Source organism: Sphaeramia orbicularis, chromosome 19, assembly GCF_902148855.1.
Source record: "Sphaeramia orbicularis chromosome 19, fSphaOr1.1, whole genome shotgun sequence".
Classification (NCBI taxonomy): Eukaryota; Metazoa; Chordata; class Actinopteri; order Kurtiformes; family Apogonidae; genus Sphaeramia; species Sphaeramia orbicularis.
The window spans coordinates 26197487-26224355 of NC_043975.1; the positions used below are offsets into that span (position 1 = coordinate 26197487).

Sequence of the window (26869 nt, forward strand, 5' to 3'; positions counted from 1 at the left end):
TTTAAGCTGTGCCTATCCAACTGTATTAGAGAATAATTTTCTTAAATAGGACAACTGACGCTGTAATCATGCTTTTGTTGCTCATATTTATTCTCACCCATTGCCCATTGCACCATTTAGATTGCTTTATGCAGTACTTCTTCCAGCCAGCAGATGCCATAAATGGCAGGTCAACGACTGAATATACCTCAATGGCAATCTGGATGAGTACCAGGGGGACTGTTTCTGTGTATTAGGCCACAGTAATGGTCCATAATGCTGATGATAAGAGAGTGCCTCCGTACCTGTTGGAGCTCAGAGGATGTAGGCAGGGTTCAAGAAGTCCTTGGGGACAATACCCACAGTGCCGTTCAGCTCACCGACCCACCAGCCGTAAATGTTGTACTCCTGCACCCAAAATGAACAAATAAAGAACACTAAGCCTCTGAGGAATCCACGAACAAGTAAATGAAGCAAATGAAACAGGATTTAGCGCTGGTCTTGCTCTGGTTACCTCATAATATTAGCACAGGAACGACCATTAAAATGATTTGAACTATAATTTGTGGTGTGGCCTCAACACTGTCAAGTGGCTACTAAAACTCAAGAAACTATAAAATTAAAATACTTTTGTACAGAATTAACATGGTTAAAACTAAAGGAATCCAAGACAGTCCAGGTTCAGGCCTTATAACAGTCTGTGTAATCAACATCAGGCCCATTAATTATGACCAGAGGGACAATTAAAAGAAAACAATCAAATTGTTTATTGTAACAGTTATTATTCAGCCTAAAAATACATAGTTTTGTTATTAATTTACATATATATATATATATATATATATATATATATATATATATATATATATATATATATATATATACACACAGGGTGGGGAAGCAAAATTTACAATGAACATTTAGTTGTTTTTTCTCAGCAGGCACTACATCAATTGTTTTGAAACCAAACATATATTGATGTCATAATCATACCTAACACTATTATCCACACCTTTTCAGAAACTTTTGCCCATATGAGTAATCAGGAAAGCAAACGTCAAAGAGTGTGTGATTTGCTGAATGCACTTGTCACACCAAAGGAGATTTCAAAAATAGTTGGAGTGTCCATAAAGACTGTTTATAATGTAAAGAACAGAATGACTATGAGCAAAACTATTACAAGAAAGTCTGGAAGATACTATTAAAGAAGAATGGGAGAATTTGTCACACGAATATTTGGTGGAACACTTGCGCAAGTTTCAGGAAGCCAGTGAAGGCAGTTATTGAGAAAGAAGGAGGACACATAGAATAAAAACATTTTCTATTATGTCCATTTTCTTGTGGCAAATAAATTCTCATGATTTTCAATAAACTAATTGGTCATACACTGTCTTTCAATCCCTGCCTCAAAATAGTGTAAATTTTGCTTCCCCACCCTGTGTGTGTGTGTATGTATATATATATGTGTAAATATATATATATGTGTGTATGTGTGTGTGTGTGTATGTATATGTGTATATATATATATATATATATATATATATATATATGTGTGAAAACCAGTAAAAGGATCAGGATTTTCTACTGTATACTTACAGAAAATGATATGCAGAGGCTGCAATATGGAGGAGTTTATTTAGCTCCTCTTACAAAAAAAAATAAAAAATAAAAAGACAAATTACTGTGAGTGCTTTATTTGTTTTTAATTAACATTATTTTTGTTTTAAACAATTTATCAGCCAAAGGGTTTTAGGGAAACATTTATGTATTATGATACAATGTCAATAATTCCATTTTAAATGGTAATGGCAAGCTTTAAACAAATATTTTAACAAATGCTATTAAGATATTTATTGTTATTGAAATGCAATCCTGAAATTTTGTGAAAGCTCTCATTTTATTGATTTTTGCAACCTGAGCTATTAAGGAGCAAAATTATTATTCTAATTATTGTGTTTTCTGTAAAAATGTCTCCTTCAAAATTAAATATTAATGAATATTTCTTCTCATTAAAAAAACAAAAAATAAAATGTGAAATTGTAGGCAGAATGTAAAATTCAAACACTACTAAATACAATAAAAATACTACTACTAAAAAAATAAAATAAATAAAATAAAGATTATTAAATAAATATTACTTCATACACTTAATTCCCTAATGGTTACCTGCAATAAGAATAAATCCATGTGTTTACTAAAAGTAAATCCCATAAAATGTGTAAATATTTGACAAAAAGTATCTAATATAAAATAGTCTGATATTTATTTCCATATAAATCCAACAAATTGTCCGTCATTTTTAGAATGCATTCAAAAACATTTTTCCTCGACTACCATATTAAAACCATCTGATCACAGGTCCAACTCGATCTCTAATAGATTAATATTTGACCACAGAGTATGGCCACTTGTCTCCTCTGCTCCCCATCAGATTGAGAACGGCTCAGCGTGAATGTTTTAGGAAACACAAGAAGAGCACATACAATGTACATGTATGTGTGTATGTGCGGCTGGGGGGTTACTTTTACAATATATTTCAGCACGAATTACAGAATACATGTTTTTAAATACAATTTATCAGATATTCTATTAGATTTCTCAAAATGAGTAAAAGATTTAAATGCTTTTAACATCATCATCATCATCATCTCATTATTACTAGATGTAACATTAATGTGGAAGTCACTCCAACTACCTAAGGTGGACTGCACCCAGGAGTTATTCTAAACATTTTCTCACATGTTCTGTGGAGATTCAGGTTCTACAAAAGTTGAAAACACCAAACCAGATTAATTTTTGCCTACAAAAATAGTAAAAACATAATTTTTCCTTGACCTTTTCTTTAATTTAGTTTCTGAGGTACGTTGTGTTGCTTTATAAATAAATTCTCCTCAAATAAAAATGCCATCACCTTCTTATGTTTAGCTATAAATATTCTTAGCTAGAAATGATTGAAAAAGATAAAACAATGTTATTCGCCGTTCGACTTGATTGCTCATTGTAATTCCATCCTGTTGTTTCTTCTATGGACAGTTACACCACACTGCGCACACACTGAAGCCTCCCATGGTGCAGATTCTCCCGTCTTCAAACCAGGGGCTTATGGGAAACAGTAAAAAAAGTAACCCCTTTAAATAATCAGATTTTTTAGAACAAAACTCTATTGTGATTACCACCTATTTAAATAACTGTAACTATGTACTTAAAGTATTCACAATGACTGGTGGTTGTTTGGCCTTTTTTCAACGACGACAAGCACCCGATGGATGCACACACACTGCTGATTAGAGGCAGACACAGAATACAACCGCTCATGTTGTCACACTCCAGACTTAACACATCTCTCCAGGTGAAAAAAAAAGAACTGCCCAACTGTCTGAGAGAGAACAGTGAGAAGGAACAGACTGCTAAGACAGCGTCAAGCATGAAAATTCAAATGTACTAGTAACCCCAATGAGTAGACTGTCCACCTAGGCCTCATTGTTTTTCCCGATGAACCTGGCTGACAAGTCTGAGTGTGATGGTCCAGTATGTTTGGCTCTCTGACAAACGCTGCCTCACAACTCAGTGTATGTTTGAGCTTATAATGCAGTGGAGAGTAAGTCCGGGAGAGGAAATGGTCTTTTTATGCTACCCAAAAGACTGTGGAGGGAAAAGCCTGGTTGCTGAAAGCTGGCTCTGGTACTCATTGGAGAGAATGTGAACAGAGGAGGAGAGGAGAGACAGACGGACGGGGGGAGGCATCAGAGAGAGGGAGTGAAACAGTTTTTCTCTCCCTTGGGGGCGTCGCAGTACTATTCCACCAACCGTAGTGACAGAGAGTTTTATTTATCTCCGCGGCCCATCTGTGCAGTCGGTCTCAAATTCTCCCTGAGAAAGGTCTTTTGGATTATCAGCGCCGCCATTTTAATACAACTGCTACATCACAGAGTGGGTGCCAATGGCGGTGGAAGTCTGTCAGGCGTGCAGAGTCCATCTTCCTCATACTTGGAATGGGTTCATCCAGAGTACACCTGCTGTAATAGGGACATTCCAAGAGGCATGGAGAGTAAATTATCCAAATGATAAAAACTGTGCTAACTCCTCAATGTCCTCTTCCTTCTGTTTGTTTTCCTCTTTTTAGTCTTGTAGGTTGATTTGTTTTTGGGTGCCTTTGCATCTTCAACTCTGAAAAAGCTATGATTGAAAGAGAAACTCACTATTAAGCTCTCGAGGATGAGCTGAAGAGATGAAGTTTTTTAGTATTCACCTGAAAAGGAGGATGAGCTCCATCAGTCCACTAAGCACTGAAAGATGCTCTGGGGTGACAAAACCAAACACCCCTGAGCAGCTGAGTTCTGGAAAGTGTCTGATTTGATCTCATTAACCAGATGAACCAGGTTACGTGTAAGCAGTGTCTGAATTGCGAGCGGTGACACACATCAGGGTCTGTTTGCTGCAACCTGGGTGCAGATCAAATTGAATCTCAGACTGGGAGGAGAAGGGGCGAACAGCGCCGTGTCGTGGTGGCTGCGGTGCGTCGACTCGTTGACCTCCCGGTGACTCCTCCGCCGAGAGAGCAGGGAATGAGTGTGGGTGGGGCTGGCGCTGAAAGTGGGTTGCCATGACAACACCTGCAGTGTACCGGCGCGATCGTTTATTTACCACTCAGGGGGCTGGCTAATGGTGGCATTCTGATAGGCACATCGCTCATGTTCCCGACCTGGAGGACAGATTGACAGCTACCCAAGCCTGAAGCGAGAGAAGGTGAGTCGAGGTTGGCTGGATGCAGACGAAGGCGAGTGCTCAGGCAGGTGTAGTGTCACGCCACTGACATGTGTCCAAACATGAAATTGGCAGTTTTTGGAAAAACACTCTATACATATTCTGACTACATGTGCTTCTTGCTTGTTCCTTGTGTTCCTCGTCTTTTCCCTGAAACATATGCACACTCCCAAATGAAGCGCACTCGTACACACAATCCCAAATGCATACAAACTAGGGGGAGTGCTAATAAGCCTGACACATGAGGCATCTTTCCTCGGCCACCAGCTGACTGAGGCAGGCCTTGGGCGTGATGGAGCGCAGGAAGTCTCTCATTGCCCTGCTGCTGAACCCGCCGCCTGGGTGTTACAATCTCTCCCTCCCACCCCCCATCCTCCCCATTTCCAACCCCCTCCTTTCCTCCTATTCCTCTCTTTCCATCTCTCCTGCAACAGCCTTTTTTTTTGCTCGCATCCTCTGTTCGTTATGCTTCTCTTTCTCTCCCTCATCTGCCGTCCCTCTTTCTCCTCTACATAGAGTAATCAGATACACTGCAGCTCTGCAGTTCTTCTATCACTGGTAGTGCTAACAAAGAAGCATGGACACCTCCACCAGACACTGTGATCTGTAACCCGCAATCAGGTTAGCCAGTCCTCCTCGTTGCTCACACAGGTACACTGTCCTGAAAAGACCTGAAAACTGAAGGAAAACTGCTTATTTTCAGAGACATAAAGTTTTTGTCATAAGAAATCTTGTTGAAATCCATGTAGAAATATGGACGATAGTTCTGTACAACCAGAGACCGAAATGGCTACTTAGTGTCCATTTTTTCAGAGTGGGCTTTTAATTAAATCAGTGAATTGGCTTCAAATTGGAAACATGACAGAGCATGAGAACGTTTGAAAATATCTCAGGGACGATGAGATTTAATAAAAAGAAAACCTACTCGTTCCTTTCTAATGCACGCCTGGGATTACAGATAGCTCCTTAACTTAATAGCAATTTAAAGTGGATTTGTGTATGCCACTGAGTGTCTGTAATGATGGCTGTTTACGCCGCCCCTCATTTATAATAATTAAGCAGAATGGATTGGGGGTGGGTTGCTCGGACGCAGTTCTGGGCTATTGGCTTGGGCTGAATAATGACCTACTGTAGTTGACCGGGGGATGACCGCTGCCTCCTGCATGACCCCGAACCCCAGACTCACCCCCTGCTACTTTGGGTGGTAAATAGGATGTCTTGCCTGTCTATAGCGTCTTGGTGTCTATGGCCACAATAGCAGTCAGGGGTCTTTAAATGGGTGTGTGACAGAGAAAAGGAGAAAGGAGAGGGGGGACAGAGTTCACACAATAGAATAAAGGGATCCCCCCTCTTTGTCTCTCTTGCTTGACTTTTCCCATCTGATTGTTTGCCCACTTTTCCCTTTCTTCAGTTGCATTCACTTGGAGTGACCTGTGGACAGCAGGCCAAAGCAACTTGTAAAACTCAGCAGAAGCTATGACCCTGAAGAAAGACTGTCACAGGTAGCTTAGATGGAGGATTTGTAGCCCTTTAAACACATTGGGAATTTATTTCCTAATTAGATTTTTAATAAATCATAACAAATATTTGCCATTGTAATTTGCAGTGAATAAAACTGCAGGGCTGTAAATCAGTTTCTGGTCTGTATGTAAGCTGTCATTGAAGAAAAACAGTTTTGAAGAGTATGTGTAGGGCAGGGACTCCGTTAAAAACCACCACAAGGTGTCAGTGGTGTCCATGTTCTCATTGTGTATAAGCGTCTTGAAAGGCTGCATCTGAACACTTTGGGCATATGTGATGTGACGCTCTACTTTAGGAGCCACACAGGATTGGCTGGCCCTGTTTCTCTCTCTCTGGGTTTCGGTTGGACAGCAAATGGAGAAAGAGAGGTGAGCAGGACGATGGAGAGAGTGGAAGAGGGAGAGATGGCAGCATCGCTTGCCAGAGTTTTAAGGACCCTGGATGGGTTTGTGCCATAAATCTCTTCCCACTCCATCCTGCCGTTCTCCATGAGTGCCTGTGGGAATACAGGAATGCGACAGCTGACCTGTAGAGTCCATGTCTTTTGATTTCTGCTTCTTACATAAATTAGAGGGCAAGAATGCAGGACAACCTTATGGTTTAGTGAGGGACATGGTCGGCAAAGTATAAAGGCATTAGAGTCAGGACAGAGGGTGCAATAGCTTTCCACCAGGGTGGTAATCTGACAAATTCGGTGACAAACATTTGCATTTGTTACAGGCTATAATGCAGATCTTGTTGCTGTAGAAAGAGTGAAACATCTGAACAATTTAAATCATGTTAAAAAATCTTGAAGCGTAATATTACAAAAAAAGCGGCTTGCTGGTATTTGTCATCACACACTAAAATGTCAGAGTAAAGCCATAATGCGCATTAGAAAAATGCAAGCTCTCAGAAATGAAATGCCAGAGCAAAAATCACAAGACAGATTTCACGGTGTGTTTCTACCTCATGTATCAGCGCGCTGAGCATAGCCATCGAGCTCTGCGGAAGGCAAGTTAGGCATCACTGAAACCAGCGGCAGAGGCACACTACAAGATTAATTCTCTTGAACTAATGGGATTCATATGAGTTGTGAGGTTCCTAATTTATTTACTTTGTCAGTGATACAGAGATATGCACAGCCACACACACACATACATGCACACACACAGACACAGCAAAACACACAAGGGAAAAAAACACAAATACAGTAAAAATGCCCCCACTTTACAGTAAGTGAGAGATCAATAATGATGGATGAGGGCCTTTTATACAATCGGCATGTTCTCCTCAGTTCACAGCCATATGACACCATGCCTGTGGCTATCCCATTCTGCACTTCAGCAGTCAATCACATCCTAGCTTTAAAAATAACAGTTTGTTAGCACCATTGATTTAGCACTTAGAGCGTGTCCTTATTACCTTGTAATTATGGTCAGTGTTGACATAACAGCACAGACAACCAGGCCTCCCACCCTCTAAGAGAATTTATGGGCCCTAGTTTTATTACGGCCATTTCATGTGTCTGGGTCCCCAGTTAAGCGACAGACTTGAGTTCTAGCCAAGGGCCCGTATTTCACTCATCGAGGTCAGGGTTCTCAGGAATCCCCCGTAAAACTGAACACCAGCGGGCCCTGCGTGTACACACAGAAGACGCAGGGAAGCCCTCCCAAAGGGCTCATTAAAATAAATAGCCGATTACAGGCTATAATCCAAATAATGCTATTCATGAGGGAAATGTGATGCTATTAAGACGTAAAATGGGACACGGGTGGAGTCATGTCGTCACACAAAACCAAACATTCACGAGCCGTCCACAGGTCACCTTTAAATAATTTACAACCAGACCCTCACTTTAAATCCATTAGAGGATGGTTAGAATACTCTCTCACAGTCTGTCACTGTGTTATGACTTCCGTGTACAGCTTGACAAAACAAGAGTAATCTGTGTCATTAAGGTTGTGAGATACAACAACCATGTCTTGCTTCCAACTTGGCCTTAGTTTGCTTTTAAGGTTTCCAGTGAACCAGTAATGTGATCCATACAGTGAAAGGTAATATGGCAGGCAGAGCTAAGACCATTTGAGGCGGATCTGTCGCACAGAGCCAGGTCTTCTTTGTTTGTTGGCAAGTACAGTGCCTTTGTCATCCATACATGAAAAATGAACATGGCTGTTTTGACATTTTCCCCTATCAACCAGCACACACAGACAGAGTACACTGGCATCTCATTAATCTGGCACTGCCAAGAGAGCCTCAATTAAAAGTCCATCTTCTGTGAAGAGCATATTTCACCTGTGCCATATCTGCTGTTTTTAACAAAAGGTGCATATTCCTCCACCAAAAAATGATACTGTTTGGACTAAATCTAATCCTTGATTTTCATTTTCAGAAAAGTAATGTCATTATCAGCCTAAGATATGGATCCTGTCTTGAAACTGCCTAAAATAAAAACATGCATAAGAATCAAGAAATAAACAAGTTTGAATTTATAATATCCCAATTTCTACCACGTAATTATTTTTAAAAATAGCTGGATACACTGTAATCTCTTCCTCACTTCTTTCTTCAGATAATTTAGCCTAAACACTGTACATGATGATTCAATTTTAACCCAACCAATAGCAACAGTCTAGGAACAAGTCTCTCTATGCAGCAGAGTAAAAGTGCCCAAATTACAAGCCATTGATTTCCAGTAGGGTGGCTTTTCACTGGTAGATACTCTGCATGTAACTACACGATAGCCATAAAACACAAGGGGAAATAGATTGATAGAAAAGAGCTGAGATGCTGGATGACTTCACCTGCAGTTTATGTCAAACAGAAAGGAAGAGCTTCGCATGGCTGCCTACTCAATTAACCCCTGTGATAGAGGCTCTATAATGAACAACAGCACCATTACACAGCGCCCGAATGGCACTTCACCCTAGTGGCCTAGAAATAGACAATACCACTGTTGGTGCTTCTCTGCTGCATCTAGATACAAGTGCTCACTAACAGAGAAATTTAGATGTTGGAATATCAGCATGTTCAGAAAGTAAATGAGGGCAAAGTGATTACTGGAGTGGATGTTGTTTAACCCTTAAATAATTACACATTTTACACTTCCGCATCACATTTTACTCATTTTAAACTACCGTAATCACTCCTATAATTGTGTCTAAGAGTCACGGGGGTTATCAGAAATGGTTCCCATTAGTGATGGGAGAGCTGTAATCTCCCATTAGAAATTACTTGGAAATGTGTCCAAAAAGCACTCAATTCTGAGTAAAGTTTAGATACTGTATTGTCTTGGATTATTTTTGCTGACGGTGAGGCTGACCTTGCTAATGATGTAGATGAGATCCCCTCTCTGGAAGGCCAACTCATCCGGCTCATCAGCTGCACAATCCCATAAACCCTGGTAGTAGTTAGCGTAATCTGATGACCATGCTGAGGGGAAATGCAGAGCTCAAATTAAATATAAATACAGATAATATATATGTTCATGGTGTCAGAAAACAAAAGAGAACTGCTGTGACATGCTGAGCTGAAAATGTAGATTTTCTCATTTTAAAGCTTATAAAAGCTTATAGATGTTAATGAGGTTCTGACCTGAAGCACTGCTCCCCTCACTGTTCTCGGCTTGATCTGTAGGATCCTCCTCTGAATAAACAGAACAAATACAGAGAAATTACATTTGTGACTAAATATTTAAAGGTTGCTTTATTTTTACAAAAAGGTTTTAATCCATGCTATAGACCCATATTTCATTTTTTTATCTAATATAAAAAAACAAATATCTTAAAAAATGTGGAAAACAAAAAATAAACTGCCAACCTCTGATACCTTCATGTGACACAAGATTATTATAGTACTATTTAATCAGAGTCTTGTGCAGTAAATGTTGTAAATGTTGAAGAAAAAGAGGCTGCAGACAGAGGTGGACGTGTCATTGACTATGGGGCGTGGCACCCGGTGGTCTGAGAGGTGACACTGTGATATGCCTGCCCTCTGTCTCCCACATCCATCCTTAACACTACCAGGCTGACAGCAATGCCACAACCAAGCAACACAATCCACCTTCCAGCACAACCTGCGCCTCTTCTTCCTGGAAGAGAGAAAGGAACACACACACATACACACTCTCAAACACACACACAGTGTGCCACACACACACACACATATATATATGTATGTATGTATGTGTATATATATATATATATATATATATATATATATATATATATATATATATATACATTTGTTCATGTGCAGCATTTGTATTTGGATGGAGAAGTTTTAATAAATTTTAAATAAATAAACGAATTCTCAATAAATAACATGCACACACACATACACGTTGAATATACACAGAAAAATGAAAGCTTTATTTGAAAACAACATTCAATTCCCTGCACACTTTAAAAATAAAATGACTAACATTTTTATTATAATTACTAATTAATTTGAAAAAAGTTATCTAATTAATTAGAGTTTCACAAAAACAGAAAACAGTGTTTTTACATTAATAGGGAGAAATAGGAATTTTGTTTTCAAAGAGTACAAACGTTTATATAGCACTTTTCAAGACCTGTAGAGATGAGTATCCTTCAGTTCAGAGGCCAGCGCTATGGGCCAACGGTTTCTATATCAAAGTGATTTAATTTTCCAGTCAATAAAATCAGTCATCAGCACCAACCCCAGCATTGCTCTCAGCATTTTCCACTTAAGATGAGCGCTGTTTGGATTACCAACAAAAGCCACCTAGAAAGGGAAGTTTTAAAGGGATTCTGACATTTCCTTACCTTCATGGCTAGAAGACACACACATAATACAACTGGTCATTTCTGCTAATTGTGAGAGAGCTAAGGAGAGCTGTCTAAGACAATGAAACACATTTTATTAATATGTCTAGCTAATAACATTATGAAACATTTGTGCATACAATGAATGCATACACTTGGGAGACTTAGAGAAGAATTGTTTATTTCACTCCTGACATAAGAAACATTGTCTTTTGATCCATTAAAATAACCTTAATTTTCCAGTACAGTATCTAATAAGTGTGGCTGCTGAAAGTGAGCAAAGAGAGGTGCCAATGATTGATAATTGAAGGGGTGAGAAAGTGAACGAAAGAGCCTGTCATTCGATATGCCATCTGTGGTCAGGGTCTGTACCTCTTCCCAGATGGCTTTGAACGCCGGCGTGACAGTCTGAAGACTGATTTCCCTCTCACCAGTGATTTTGGCAAAGGTAATGTACTCACTGAGTGAAACAGAATCTTGATGTATCTTATTTAATAGAAAGAGTGATGGACGATGGCTCTGAAAAGATCGGATCACCCCTTTTGTCCTTCTCGGGATCTTGTAGCCACCCTGACACATGGGACTGTCGACTCTTCAGTCAGGACTCACGCACTATTCTGGGGTCTTGCAATATTCTCAATCAAACTCCAATATCTATTAAATATGTGACATTAAGAGTTTCAGAACTATTTTAAGCTATGAGAGATGCAGTTTTTACTTCTCCTCAACTAATTTGCTGTTGCTAGGCAATTTTGGCCAAAACTCTGTTTAGTAGATTGAATTCAAGGCTATTTGTTGCCTGGCAACATTAGCTTATTGGACATCTATGATAGAGCATTTGCAAACTACAAAGCTCTCACTGATTTCAACAACCTAACTGTTTCTCAGGAGAGAGCTATTTTTTAGGACTGACAAACAGAAGGAGCACAGTGGAGGCTCTCAGTTTAAGGAGGATGTTCCTCTTCCCCACGCTGCATGATTCTGCAACAGTCACCTCACTCTTGACAGGCTTATTAGTGTTGGTTGATTTGAAGTGAACAATCAGTCTAGGAGCAGAGGTGGTACAGACATACCTGGCCACACAAACTTCACAGCCAGGAGAAATCATCACAAATATCCCCTTCTCTAACAATCCCTTAGGCTTTGAGTGTGTAAGACAGACAGAGGGTGAGGCTTTGTCTATTTGTCTGACTGAGTATCATGGGAGTTTGTGTGTGCACCTCCTGTCTACCTTGCCTCCTCTTCATCTGATTCTGAGTAAACCAGCTCCTCGTACCTGGCAGCACCTCGTAGATATCCTCATCCTCCTCGTCAACCTCCCCCATGTCTGGCGCTCCCTGTTTGCCACTCGGAGGTGCCTGGGCAGCGCCAGGTCGTGGCGGGGGAGGACCCGTCACCCCCTCAATGTCGTCATAGGGCTCCTCTTCCTCCTCATCTTCCTCCTCATCATCATCAAAAGGAATGAGATTAGAGCTGAGATCTGATTGTATGAGAGAAAAAGGGGATCGCTGATGTTAGCATCAAGATAGAGATCAGGGCAGCTCAAAAGATACACACATGTATTACAGACTGATGTGAAAGGGACAGAAAAAGGGCTCGGGCTGCTCAACAGGCTGTGTCATATAACAGCAGTGACCAGGAGGTTTAATCCATCTGATTTTTCTTATCATCTACTGTAATTTCTGTAATTTGTTTTTACCCAATCCATTATTTACTATAAAATTCCAGCTAAAAACTGAAAGAGTGCCAGATGATTTCAACACATTGTTGTCTGACTGATAGCAAAGAAAAAACACAGAGAATTTTAATGAAATAATACAAAAGAAAAGCTTTAAGAAATTAAGAAAGAAATTTAATTTTCTGCTTGATGTGTGTATCACTTCATTTGAATCCATCTCTGACATTCATTCTTATTTTTCAGGTTTAAGTATATGGAAAATAATCATCCAGACAAGTCATTTAGTCCCTCAACAGAAAAATATCAATATCAGTCACTTTGACAGTAATTTACATTAGATATGTGCTTATTTGGATGGTCCTTCTAGCAAGAGTATTTGCGTTTTTAAAAGCTTCTATCCAATGCTTACTCTATCACTTCAAAATTTGGTTAAATAAACTTTCAAAATGTTAGAAAATGTATACTATTTTGTCAAAACGTATTTATGAAAGAGTAAAAAGGTTCAAGATGTTTAATAGATAACAAATCGTCTACAGGCAAAGCCGAGTTGTTGAATTTTTAAACTAATAAGCCACTGAAATGTTACAAAAATTTCATAGATGAACTAGCCAAATAAACACATGTATGATGACATTAATTATGAAAAGTGTTTATAATTTCCTGTTGATGGTGTAAATGACGTTTCTGGATGATTATATACTTAAACCTCAAAAATAAAAATAAATATTAGCAAAAAAATTAAGTTGTGTTGAAATATATATTTTTTATTTTAAAAGGATGAATAATCCTTTGTACACCTGTAATCCTTTGGATTAGTTTTGTAGTAAAATGAGGCTGTAGGAAGTAAGACAAACTACTCAGTGTCTGTTACTTCCCGCAAATCAGTGGCCCGACCTGAGCCCATTTTAGAGTACAAGAGGCACGCTCAGATGGAGGAGCCGTCTCATTGCAGGCGACTGGCCACTGTAACACAGGGTATCAAGTCCTCTGCCATACACCAGCAGCCAAGCAGAAATCAATGTCAGTGGAGGATAACCAGAACATCTACCAATCAATTTCCTGTAAGTTGGAATTCGGTAGGAGGGTTAGGGGTGGAGTGCGTGCGGGGGGAGGAGAACTAGAGCTACATGGCGGTGCACATGACATGGTGGGCGACATGTCGAAGGAGAAGATTCAGGATTCTTGTGTTCGGCTGTGTTGTAAAGTGATGGATTGGATGGTTTTCAACTGAGTCTGTGATGATAAAAGGCTCCCTTTCATTTCTGACCTTTCTGCCCCTCACAAACACAAGAAAAACTTTCGCAGCACATTGTTAAAAATAAGGCTGGGTTTTTCAAATTACCCTATGTGACTTTTAAAAAGTCAACTCGTGTCAATTTTATTTACACAGCCCCAATCACAAATTTGTTTCAGAGTGATTTACAGCCTGAACAGCATATGACCTTCTGTATCCTTAGGCCTTGGATTTAGATAAGAGTCCACAAAAAAAGAAAAGAGATAGAAGAGATTCTTCTTCTGAGACAGACAGACAAGCAATAGATGCCATAAAAAAGTACAAGACCTCTGAGAACAAAATTGATCTGGTTCACCCATTCTCTGGCCTCTTGAGGATTGCTGGCAGTGAACTGGTGGGAGACAAAAGCAATAATACTGTGATTAGAGTCACATCTCTGGTTATTACAAGAATTATGCTTCTGAGTGTTTGACACATAAATGATTTCTCCTGTTTGGTGTCTTTAGGGGAAAACAAATACATGTTGATTTTCATGTTATTTAAGTGTGAAATAATCAAAATAACTATATCCAACTTGTAATTAAGATAAAAACAAATCTCTCTTTTCTGATTGAAAAAACAAAGACAAGAGTCATTGTTCTCATTTTGCTTTGTCTAAGCAAAATGAAATCAGAGGTGCAAATACACTTTTGTACCAAACAGATTCAGATATTTAAAAGAAGGGTATGATAGAGACAATTACACAGTGTAACATCAACTTACTGCTGTTTCCAAAATAAAATCTATAATTCTGAGCTCATTTATTTGAGGAATCTTATGCTTTTCAGAAATGAGCTGTTTATACAAGTGTACAGACCTGGTATGACCGGCGTCCAGGGGCGCTGAGCTCAAAGCTTGCATTTTTTTTGGAATCTTTCCGTAAGCTGGTTACCAATTCTGCACTGTAGCCATTGATATAAAAGGAGCCCTTCTGCTGTTTGTCTGTAAGGAGGAGAGCAGATGCTAGGAGGTCACCTGATTCAATTTAAACTGTTTGATGTCTCTGTATGACGGCATTTCAGACAAACCTTTTTCATTCCCAAAGTAGTAGAATATTGTATTGTTCAGAACACACCATCGCTTCTGCCACTCGGAGCCGAAGAAGCTATGATCTAAAAAAAAAAAAAAAAGAAACAAAGGGTCATCACAAGCCAAAATGATTTGCTAATTTGTAATGAGTTATTTATATGCAAATATAATTACATTCAATTGCCTGCTTTATTTTAGGCAAGATGTTGGTGGTTACAGTTTTCCAAATTGAACTAAAATAAGTGATTCAAACTTATAATAAGAGATAGGACTGGCCCATAATGTGCCAATTATCAGAGCCAGTATTTATTATGTTTTTACAAATAGCTGAGTCTGTATATTTTTATCCAATATATAACAAATGACTGCATTTAAAAATGCCCTACTTTGGCACTAATGCAACTGCCTTTCTATCATCACCTCTCTGGGGGCTTGAAATGTCACCAGTAAAATGAGAAGAACATACATTTACATTTATTTGTTACTTATTTTTATAATCTCTCCAGTTCAATGAGAAAAGTGAAAACAATTATTGATGAAATATTACTGAATTTTACTATTTAACTTAGTTATGTGTTGGTGTTTCTCAAAAACTGGACACAAAAGTGTTTCATTTTTACAACAAATTTGTATCAGGTTAAAATATCTGTACATAAATATTGTCCCAAAAAAACCTATTGGCCAGCCCCTAATATCTGAGCCAGGTCTTAGATAAATGCCCTGTTGTACCTCTTCGTTTCTTTTCCAAGTAGCCTTGCTTCAAGATGTTGCTGAGGTCCTGGGCTGCAACGGAGCGGATTTGCTCAAAGTCTGTGAACAAAAGCAGTTGGAACTATAGACTCTCACTGTGTTGTTAAAAAAATCCCAGTCAAAGCATACATTACATTTTTTTCTTTCTTCCCAACAAAGCAAGACACACACATATGCCATGCACATAAAGTCTCCTGCACTGTGGATCAAATACATCCCTGCAAGGCTTTAGGAAATTGGGATCAATACATTTACAGTGCTGCTGAGCACTGCAGTCCATTCATCTACTCAGATTGCACTTTTAATGGGCACAACCTTCCTGTGGGAATTCAAACAACTCTAACTAATTTGCAAAGTCAAATCTTAAACATAATAGAGCAGTGGCACAACTTGAGAGCATTAAGTTAAGTAGTGCAGTTGTTACGTAAGTAATGCAATATGCAGTCCACAAATTGCATTAATTTTGTATATTTTGTACATTGTGCCACTGGTAGTGGAGACATTTTTGCCATAATCTAGTTTTAAATGTCTGAGAAAAATTAGTTCATTTGTTCCATTTTGTAGTCATAGGCATTTGCTGTCAAAGTTCAAAACTGACCCCAGGTCAGCCTCAAGGGCCAACTTCCGCTCAATGTTTTAAAAAGACAACCTGTTTTTTCCATGTGTCAAAAACAAAGCTCCGCTTCCTCTACATTCATTAGTCACCAGGCATTAGGGGAAAAGCAGAGGGAGCAGGAACCGCCTTTTTAGTCTGAAACACAGAAACAATTTAAAGACCATTTACACTACTCAGTGTGACACCCCATTCAGACCACTGATGACAAGGGGAATGCCTGGAGTCCATCCCCTTTGGAAAGGACCTATTTAGCGGCTGGGAAAAGCCAAACATGTCATGCCATCACTAGGTCTTCTGGTTTAAACAAAGAGAGGATCCACCAACATAAGGCAAACACCAACCTCTTTCATAAAAGTCTCTAACATGAAAAAGCTTCCCAGCTAAATACCCACTCCAATTTGATGATGCTATCTATATGTCCTGTAGTTTTGAGGCTATTCTCTTGTCAGAACTCAGTGGGACTTCTCCAAACAACCTTGATCCAAAGAGCAAAATAAAGGTGATATTGGTTTTTTGTTTGGCTAACATTCCAGAGATTTACACATTAAAGTTCACAACAATCCAGCGTGTGATCGGATAACCCCCACACTGCTTCAGCTCGTAGGCCTGACAGATGAGCAGGTCATTCCAGAGCAGAGCCCCAGACACCTCACAGCACTAACACACTCACATATCATCAGCCTGCCTTTGTGGATGGACTGACTGGTGACACTATAAATACAGAGGTGCTAAGGACTGTTTTGTCAAAGAGAACCTGATTCAGTACATCATAACAAACAGCGGTCATTATGCTCTCCCACCTCATCTATCCGCTGGCAGTCCGTCCATTTTTCTGGGCCTGCTTCCCTGTTGCGGCCCACTTCTAATCCCCTCATCTATCTGCTTCCCTCGCTCTTCATTTATCTCAAAGGTCGAGCCCAGCTAATAGATGAGGAGGTGCAAAATCAACATGGGATCACTCTGATCTGCGTGAGTCAATAAACATTACACATTCATGCGTGCTTAACACTTAAAAGCTGAGTGACCTGACCTCACTTGACGTATTTCAATGTACGAACGTCAGACACTGATACAGCTAAGACCCAAACCAACACAAACAGAGAGCGCTCAACCTGATGTAATGAAACTGAACACAAGTACACACAGTAATTAGATTCTTCCACTGGATAGCAACACAACCTTAAAGCACAACTCTGCTTGATGCCGCTTGCTGACTTCCTACCATGCTTTTGATCCCACCCTAAACAAAATCAGCAACTGATTGGCTCAGAGTTAAGAGTCTCCTTTAATGACAATCACACACTAACACCTCTTTGGGACCATTGCAATTTTAAGTAGATATTTAGAGGTAATGTTATTCGAAAATGTGTAATTTAGAGCGTTAAAAAACCTTAACAATCATCATGGTGTTTGAGTTTTGAGTCTAAGTACAGGCACAGTGAGACACATTAATGCATCTAATTAAGGCCTCATCAGAATCGCAGACAGACGGCACTCTTTCATAAAAATCATAAATTGCATTATCAATTATTCAGGGCAATGCCATGACTTCATTTTCATCCCTTTTGCGTTTTAATTAGCACCATCCACAGCTTCAGTATTGACATTAATTTGATGGGAATTTATTGATATTTCAGCAAAACCTATTTAACTGAGCACAATTACTAACAAAGAGAAGCTGATGGATGTGATGCTAGTCAGATCACACGTTGCGTAAATCAAGGTGAAGACTAGCTAACTGAATCTAACTGCTGTTAGTGATGATCCAAAAGAAAAGGTCCAAGCCACCTCATTTCCAAATGGAAGACAATAATCAATAGAAATTGACCAGAAATATGTGTTTAATTGATCCAGACAAAGGAACGTTTCCACAAGCAAGTCAACATGTGTGCCAATACGCGGCTTGTTTTGATGCCTTTCTGAACTTGTTGTAAACTCGTGGGGTGATACACAACAATGCATCTGAGCTGCCAGCGGTTTGCCACAGCCGCAATCTCTCATTTGGTTATTCACACTCTCTCAGCGTGGCGTTATGAGCTCAGCAGTTGATCCCGCAAGAAAAGCCTGATTTATGTTAGCATGACCAGAGGGAGTTAATGTATTCTCTCATTAAAATCCACTTTAGTTAGGCTGAAAGTCAATCAAAGGCTGGATAGAGAGTGAATCAAAATGAAGGGAAATGGTTGGGTGGGAGGACTAATATGTTACATTATATCTAACTGTGGTCATAATGCAACAAAGATGTTATGAAAATACAAAAACGTTCACAAGATGTTGATGATGCGACACAACACAATGGAAACACTCAAGGAAAGAGAGTGGCTCCCCTCGCATCTTTTCATGGAGGAAGGAAGGAAGAGCAGAGTGGGGTTCGGTCCCAGTGGAGTTACATCTTCTTACAAAGACAGGGATTGCTCTGAAGTTATATGAGGGTTAAGACAGAAGAATCAACTCCTCTTAATTATATTTTCTTAGTTCTTCAATACTTTGGCACACAATTAAGTTGAAGACTTGCTTATAAATCCATCCAAAAAAAAGTTAAATTAGCCTCCAAAAAAGATCAGAAACATTATATGCTAATGCCAATGTGAAAACACTTAAAATGTTGATATATGTGGTATTTTTTCTGTCTATTTGATGTTTCAGATGTTTTGTACTGATACATAATGTATGGAATATAAAATTATTCAGATGTGTATGGTATTTCTATGTATGTGACAAAGGTTTTCTCTTGTATTTGTTGTAACATGGTCTGAAAGTTTGTGTCATTGTCATCGTAAGGAAGTAAAAGATGCAAAAAAAAAATTAAGCTGTGTTGAAATGTAAAATTTTGATTTAAAAAGGACGAATAATCCCAGGTGCATTAACTTAATGAATAAAAAAAAAGAGAGAGAGATAGGCAGGACTAACACAAATTATATAAAAAAAAAAATAATATAAATCAATAAAAAAAGCAAACAAACCACAGTATTTTCTTGTATTTTGTAGGTGGAAAACACATGAATCATTGCTATGTTTGTTATGGAATTAATTGTTATTGGGGTGATTTCACCATCCATGCCTCCCCTTCCCTTCACAGGTATGGATCAAGACTGGCCAGTTATCATATGTTTTCTTTCTCCTTTGCTTAGTCCTTGAGCGCGGCGGCTTTCACGCTGCCTTTCGTTGCAAGAGGTATTGCGCTGAATGCAGCATCAGGGGGCAGGACCTGACCCCCGTGTGAACTCTGCTGATGAGGTGAAACAGAAGGCAGAAAGAGGCTCCTCGGCCCTGAGGGGGCTACGGGGAGGAATGCTGCTGATTCTACACACGACGCGAGAGAGACCGCAATCCTCTTCGATACTGTCCTTGATTAGGAAAAAGGATTCACTCAGTGCACCTTCACCCACCCGGCGCTCAATCTGTGCACAGGCCGAGCTAAATTGATACATTTTTCCTCATTACAGTGGGAGGCCTTTGCTGTGCGTCCCTCCAGCGAGGCGGCCATCAGCGGGGAGGAGAGACTGAGAGGCACTGAGGTTAAGGGCAGAATGTTTTCCCTGCCCTCCTCTCCTCCCCCTGATTTGATTAGGACTTCAGTCATCGATACATAAACCGTGTTTAGAACCTCCTAATGCATGTGTTTGAACCAAAGAAAACATGCAGTGCATTATATCAGGCTGCATGATGCCTGTATCGTTGTCTAATAATGTGTAATGGGGCCGGGAATTAATGCAGGAGTGTTTTTTGTCCTTTTCTTTTTTTCAGAAATGGAGGATGTCAATCAGGTTAACTGACAAATATCAGTCTGTCTTAAGATTAAAGTGCTTTGCTGACAGAAAAAGAAAGGAAACAACTCGTGCACACTGTTAAAAAGGTTAATATTAAAATCAAAATGTAGGTAATCTTGAATAGACTGGCCCAAGAAATTTAGTTAGACTGCAACCTTAGTGGCTTGCTAATAGCCATTCTAACTAATATAAGAAATAAAAAATATTTCTGCACCTAAACGAAGGATTATCTGTCAAGTCATTCTTCATTTTGCTTTATTTCGATTCAGAAATCACAGACTGGCCACTGTAAAGACACTAAGGGGCTAAATTTACTATGTGACATCAGCTTCCCCCTGGGCAGCCATAAGCAGCGTCTACAGCGACCCTGAATTTCCCTTTTGTAGATTTACTACCACTATTCAAATGCTTAACTGCAGATACAATGATCTTCTAATCGCTGGGGATGGTTTTCAGCTGCTTCACTGACAGCTACAAAAAAAAAAAAAGAAAAAAAAACAGTAGTAAGAATATAAATACCAACAATGGAAGAGTTCAGGCCCATAGCAGAGACAGCATATCTGTGATGAAAACGGGATATAACACAGTCAACGAGCAGGCCTGGAGGGAAAAACACTCTGCGAAAATCAACACACTCACCCTCTGAATGTACAGTTATTGCAACTTTAAAATGCTTCAATTATATCCACTAAAACGCCTTAAATACGATTTTACCGATAATGGTAAGCAATATGTTTACAAAAGCCCTGTTATTGGATTTGGAGCATATCTCATACCAATTACATTGTTAAATGAAGCTGATATTTCAGAGTCACTGCAGTTATATATTCCACTTATAAACAATTATACAATACTATTTTTTATTTTCATCTTTTATTAATCATTTGGTAATGTATGAGCAACAGGTGTTAAAAGAAATATTATTCCATCAAGGCAAATAAGGATAGATACTTATATGATTAGTGGTTTGATTTGATCAAATTTTGCTAATATGATAAATGCACATATCTAATATTAATTAATAAAAGAAAAAGATTTTTAGTTGAGGGGATTAGAATTATTTGCTTTTTTTTCCTCTTACAAAGAGACACATGCAATTCATAAAATCACTGTTTTCTCCCATTGTTCTAAATACCTAAATCATAAATTGATGGATATTTATTTGACCAGCATTCAAAATTTGTGTTTTATTAAAATTTTTAAAAGACTTATGAATTCATGTTAACAAAATTATTTTCAACATCTTTTTTATGTCAGCTTCAACCAAAGAGACCCAAGCACTAAATAACCATTTCATTATTTGGCCTTTTGCTGAGACAGAAAAAAGAATAATTGCAATTACACTTTTTTTAATGTTACAGGAAATGATTTTGCACATTACTGTTATAATTGCTATGTTTTGAAATGGACTGTAACATGTATTTATTATGGCAGCACAAATTTGGCCAAAAAAACTTAATTTCTTTCATTTGCAGGAAAATAAAACAGTAAGTTAAAACATGACCAGGTTTTTTCCAACCAATTCTTTAGGTTTTTTTTTTTTTTTTTTTTTTTTTTTTTTTAAACTTTAATAAAATCTCAAGTTAATTCTGTTCAATGTGTTTACACTGTGTATGAAAAAGACTACTGGGTAGAGCTGAAAATTTCCAGTATTTACAAACTCTGTGCATCAGATCAGTTTTTTGTTAAACTGCAGAGTCAAATGAATATATTAATAAATTCAAATTCTCCTAAATCATTTCCAACAAAATAAATGTAATGAAGTGAATAAAATGGCACTGAATAAAATTGTACTGCCAGATACTAAATTATATCAAATAGGTTTAGCCGTGCTTTGTTACCGAGACAGTAAATAAGGATATTTTTAAACTGTATGTAAAATAAAAATTAACAGAATTATATCATCATACATATCAAGAAACAAAAGTAACTAAAAAATTAATCAAATAAAATTATTTCAAAGGAATAAAATGTGCAATACGTTTGATTAAACATGGAGTCTTTGATTTTAATCTGTACTGAGGAATAACAACTTTGAGGCTAATCAATATATGTAAATACATTATTTTTTCATTTTGAATAGAACAAGTTATTGTTTTCATTGAGCCAACACAAAAGTAAGTTCCTTTACAACAACACATGTTCCCAGTCCACAGCCTTGTTTTCCAAACAAAGTGATTCCATTGCTTTGAGATAAGCGAACTTATAGACCTGCCGACTATAAATCAGTGGCGGTAATTTCCATTGTAGATAAACAATCCTACACCTGCGTATGAGCACACAGCAGCCCTGTCCTACTTGGCACATGTGCACAGTTCTGACTTCTCCCAGCCGTGTGGAGATCCTGATTTTAAGAGGGATGCATCCTCAACATCCTCGAATAATTCCACAAGGGCATGTTAATGACCTTAAAGTGCTACATTACAGCAACAATTAAACAGAGAAATCCCAGAGGCATTGGGAGCTGTCGTGTCACTGTCTGTGTACAGGCCAACACATCTCTCCCATCTCCATTTATTTCCCTAAGAAATCAGCAGGGCCACCTGGGCTTGGCATTGAAACTTCATCCATCTCCAGAAATGGATTCCAGTGGAGGGCAAAATCAAATTCTCATTTGCAAGGCAGGGGGAGAAAGAGAGGGAGTGAATGCAGGAGGTACCTGGGAACGCTAACCTCTGGGTGAACCCGCCACATCTGATAGTTTTGCTATTTGTCTGTGACATTGACAGCTCTGGGGGAGATTAGGAGCCACCCTGCCCCAGCTTCCCACTTTGCATTCTGCCTATGTGCCTCTTTACAGATGGACTGCTGCACATTTACCTTCACCAGTTTTCCCTGGGTTTCAACACGGCGCTACACCAGAGGCAACGAAGGGGTGTAATTATATGCAGTGCAACAATAAAACAAAGCAAATGAGGGGAGAGCTGTATCAGAGGGCTTACAAACAGGCAGGATGCAAAAACTACACGCCGTGGCTTTTGGTGGTGGGGGTGAAGCCAGAGATGAGAGTGATGGATGCCCCTCGGTTAAATACGTCCAAATCCCCCCTTCAAGCCGCTCTCTTCTTGCCAGGCAGTGTGAGTGAGTGTGTGAGAGAGAGTGTATAAGATTAATAGTGTAAACAGCAAGGGAGAGAGGGTGCAGAGCGGGAGAGGGAGAGAAAGGCAGCCAGGAGAAGGAGAGAGAAAGAAAAGACTATCAGCATCTGCAGCAGCACAGTAGCCCTCAGGGAATAGCATGAACTTTTGAACCCTGATGGCAAGCAGTCGCAGCGATGCACACAGCCTGCTCCTGCCTCGTAATGTGAGTGTGTGTGTGTGTGTGTGTGTGTGTGTGTGTGTGTGCGTGTGTGTGTGTCTCTAGAAAAGCAAGCAGCCAGCATCTGAGGGAGGAGAGGAAAGGAAAGTGAAGGAGAATGAGGAAGAGTGGAGGTCATTAGCATATTCCTCGCTTCCTTGCAAACGAGCAGCTGCTATCCAAATGTCATGAAATCCATACACCAATGAACATAGTGAAAAATTATTCTCTGGACAGATATTCTGACAGATGGATACAGTAGATGGCTATCTCCAAGTCCAAAGAAACTTCCTGACTGATGGACTTTCTTTGACAGGACGGCCAATCATTCAAACACCAGCAGGCTGAGAGCAGACAGGTCACAGGTTGGCCAAGCAAGAGGCTAAAGGTTAAAAGTTCACAAAGTGGTCAGACAGTGTGACCACTGACAGACCCGAAAAACTGTCCAGATGCTGCTAATATTATAGAGAAATTAAAAACACAAAAACTGAGCTAAAATCAACTTAGCAGTGTAATTAACAAGTTTCCCAGTGTTCTTTTTCTCAGTCTCTTCATTAATTTATGTCATTTATGCCTTCATGAAGCACCCAAAATTATCATCTTTTTCAAATAGTTACTGATAAGTTAACAGACAGAGCCAGTTGGCAACTAAAACATTACTGATTAGCCCACTAACATAGCATTAATCCAAGAGCTGCCTTTGTTTTCCTAATTTATTTTTCTAATTCATTGACTAAAAAGTCCACAGCATGCGCCTTCAAAACTACTTTATATGTTATAAAGCTTTTTCAAGCTTCCGCCAAAGTGACAAAATTTAGATTTAATATTCTATTTAGCAGCAAAATGTAATAATGTTGTTATTGCATATTGGTCCCTCATATTCAAATGAGAAATCGGCGACAGCATGTCATAACTTCATATTGGTTATCCCACTGCATTCTATTGCCAGTAATTGGTTTAGGAAATTGTGTCGGCACAGTAATCACTGACATGACCCACATTCCTTCATTCTTTAAATATGCCTGTACAACAAAACACACCTGCCTGTTAAATTAAATGCCCTCTAGGACAGATTCCATACACCTTAAGGATCAGATAACAGATGCCAGATTGTGACTCTACCAATACACGATTATCTAGCAATTATTATGTGATTTAATTCATTAAAGGTACATTAATAGAAAATACGAAAACTCACAATTCCTTGAGCAAAATGTGGCATTTTGACTATTATTAATCAATGAGAAAAACACCAGATTAACTGATAATTTAAATAATTTACTGATGCTGATCTAGAGATTATAGATAAAATAGGATGAGGCCAAATGTTATAATTCAAAAAGGTGAACAAACAAACAAACAGAAGCACAACAAAGTAGTGACCTGAAAAATATTAATTCATGTGAAATTTAATGTTTGCAAATAAATCCTTTATGGCCTAATTTGAAGCCTAAAGATTATGATCACGAAGAAGAATAGAAAGACAGAGAGACATATCTGTTCTGAACGCCATCTGCAACGAAGCTCTTCCTGCAGTGCTCTGTCATCGCAGCAGCTTCCCAGCAAACATCCCCAAGCGCCCAGCGGTGCTCTCCAATCAAAGAAAAACAAACAGGCCATTTCGACTTCGTAAACTTGACCTGCAAACAGCATGACAAGGCTAAAAGCCCCACATCTCCGTCTGTCTCCTGGGGTCTATTTGTGTGTGTGTGAACATGTGTGCACGTGTACGTAACAGAGAATATACACACTGGAGGCCAAATCTTGTCAATATCTTCTTTCATGAATGCAAAATGTGCTGAAATAGTGGAGGGTGTGATGTGGAGGGAGAATGACAACAGGATTTTTGCAAATGTTTATGTGTAAGCTCTAAACGGCAGAGAGACAGAGTGAGAAGGGTGGAAAGGAGGATGCTAAAAGGGGTAGACGAGGCTGGGGTGAGGCTGCAGGCGCGGTCAGGTCACCAGTGCGGTCGGCGGGTGAAACTCAGTTCACATTACCATGCAGACACCCAGGCAAACAATGGAGGCTCCATCTGTTCCTGTCAGCCATTACAAATCTGGTGTCACCCAGTCCGCTGAAGACAACAGGCCACCGCATCTAATCAAACGGCTCAGGCTCCTCCTGTGTAAAAGCAGCCATCGACTTCACACTCACTCACTCTCTGGTTAGGGAACAGAGAGCAGCGGAGGCAGGCAGTCGATTACCACGCATAATACATTCTCGGAGTCACAAAGTCTCTATTGTGTACAGTAGGCTCAAATAAAATGATACAATTAGATGAAAGAAAGAAAAAAAAACATTTTCTACCTTTCCGTACAGCCAACTGCTTTTCTTTAAATCACGAAATAACTATTAATTTTCTCAACAAAGGTATTCTGCTGATTTGTGCAATACGGAATATAAGACAATCTGAATAAATCCAAAGCACCATTGATAACTGTTTATTGGAAAATGTCACTGATTTCATTAAGTGGTGCAGCCATTATTCTGCACAAACACTCCTTCCTTGAAACAGACCGCCCAGCAGAAAAGTGTGAACCATTTCTTTCATCTGGCAGTGAACAGAGAATGAACTCTGAACTCCACATGCCCTTAGTGAGGACACAGGCCATTCACTACGCTAACACGAGCACATTCCCTGTTAATAAAAAGACACTGCGCTGTAAGGTGTACATTTTTCTTACAGAATAAAATTTTATGATCATTGATCCAGCAACAAAATGTTGTCGTTTTACACAAAAGCAGTCCGTTGTTGATATTCAAAGGAAAATGCAAATGAAAGAAAAAGATGATTCTGGTGTTGGTGCATAATTGGCTATTTCTCACATTTAACACCAACGATGGCATGACACCATGCTCAAGCGCTAACAACTATTCCACAGCAACAGACGGTAGTTGGGCATTTTACCATTATAGCCTTAAGGGAAATTTGTAAGCATTTTATGGTTTGATTTTGTTTGTTTCCCCATGGAAATCTTGCCTTGTTTATTGTAAAATGAACTATTTCAAAAAATGAATTACCATTGTCTTGTGGTCTATCTTCCCACCATCTGCTGTGATTTGTTTACTCACTTTTTCCAAAGTTGCGGAGAAAGGCTGCAGTTAGTCTTCAGTGGGTAAAGGACCGAAGAGTTCATTAAGCCATTTCCAAATAAGGGGATAATTTCTGACAACATCCAGCTGGCATTAACTACTGGTATAACATAATGACTGCCACATGAAACAAAATATTCAGTTTTGACAAGAAAATTCCAAGATTTCTGCCATACTACGGGAAAATGAGTAAAAAAAATAAAAGAGTGCGGGGTAGAAATGGGCACCTGAGGCACCAAGTCAATAATACCCACCTGCGGCATGTCACGTCAAGGGCTATTAACTGGCGCATAGAGTCAGAAATACAAAAAGTCTGAACGGGAGGGA

The 26869-nt window shown here is 39.1% G+C and overlaps 1 protein-coding gene across 1 annotated transcript in view; it reads right to left on the reverse strand.

Moving 5' to 3' along the window:
- The window catches only part of skap1 (src kinase associated phosphoprotein 1), a 31264-nt gene that overhangs the window by 961 nt on the left and 3434 nt on the right, over nucleotides 1-26869 (reverse strand). Inside the window, exons 5-12 of the mRNA XM_030121599.1 lie at nucleotides 15743-15823; nucleotides 15013-15096; nucleotides 14802-14926; nucleotides 14273-14336; nucleotides 12310-12513; nucleotides 9841-9891; nucleotides 9569-9678; nucleotides 285-387 (exon numbers count right to left, since the gene is read on the reverse strand). Of these exons, the coding sequence (XP_029977459.1) occupies nucleotides 295-387; nucleotides 9569-9678; nucleotides 9841-9891; nucleotides 12310-12513; nucleotides 14273-14336; nucleotides 14802-14926; nucleotides 15013-15096; nucleotides 15743-15823 (812 nt within the window). The 3' untranslated portion in view covers nucleotides 285-294. The remainder of the gene's footprint in view (nucleotides 1-284; nucleotides 388-9568; nucleotides 9679-9840; nucleotides 9892-12309; nucleotides 12514-14272; nucleotides 14337-14801; nucleotides 14927-15012; nucleotides 15097-15742; nucleotides 15824-26869) is intronic.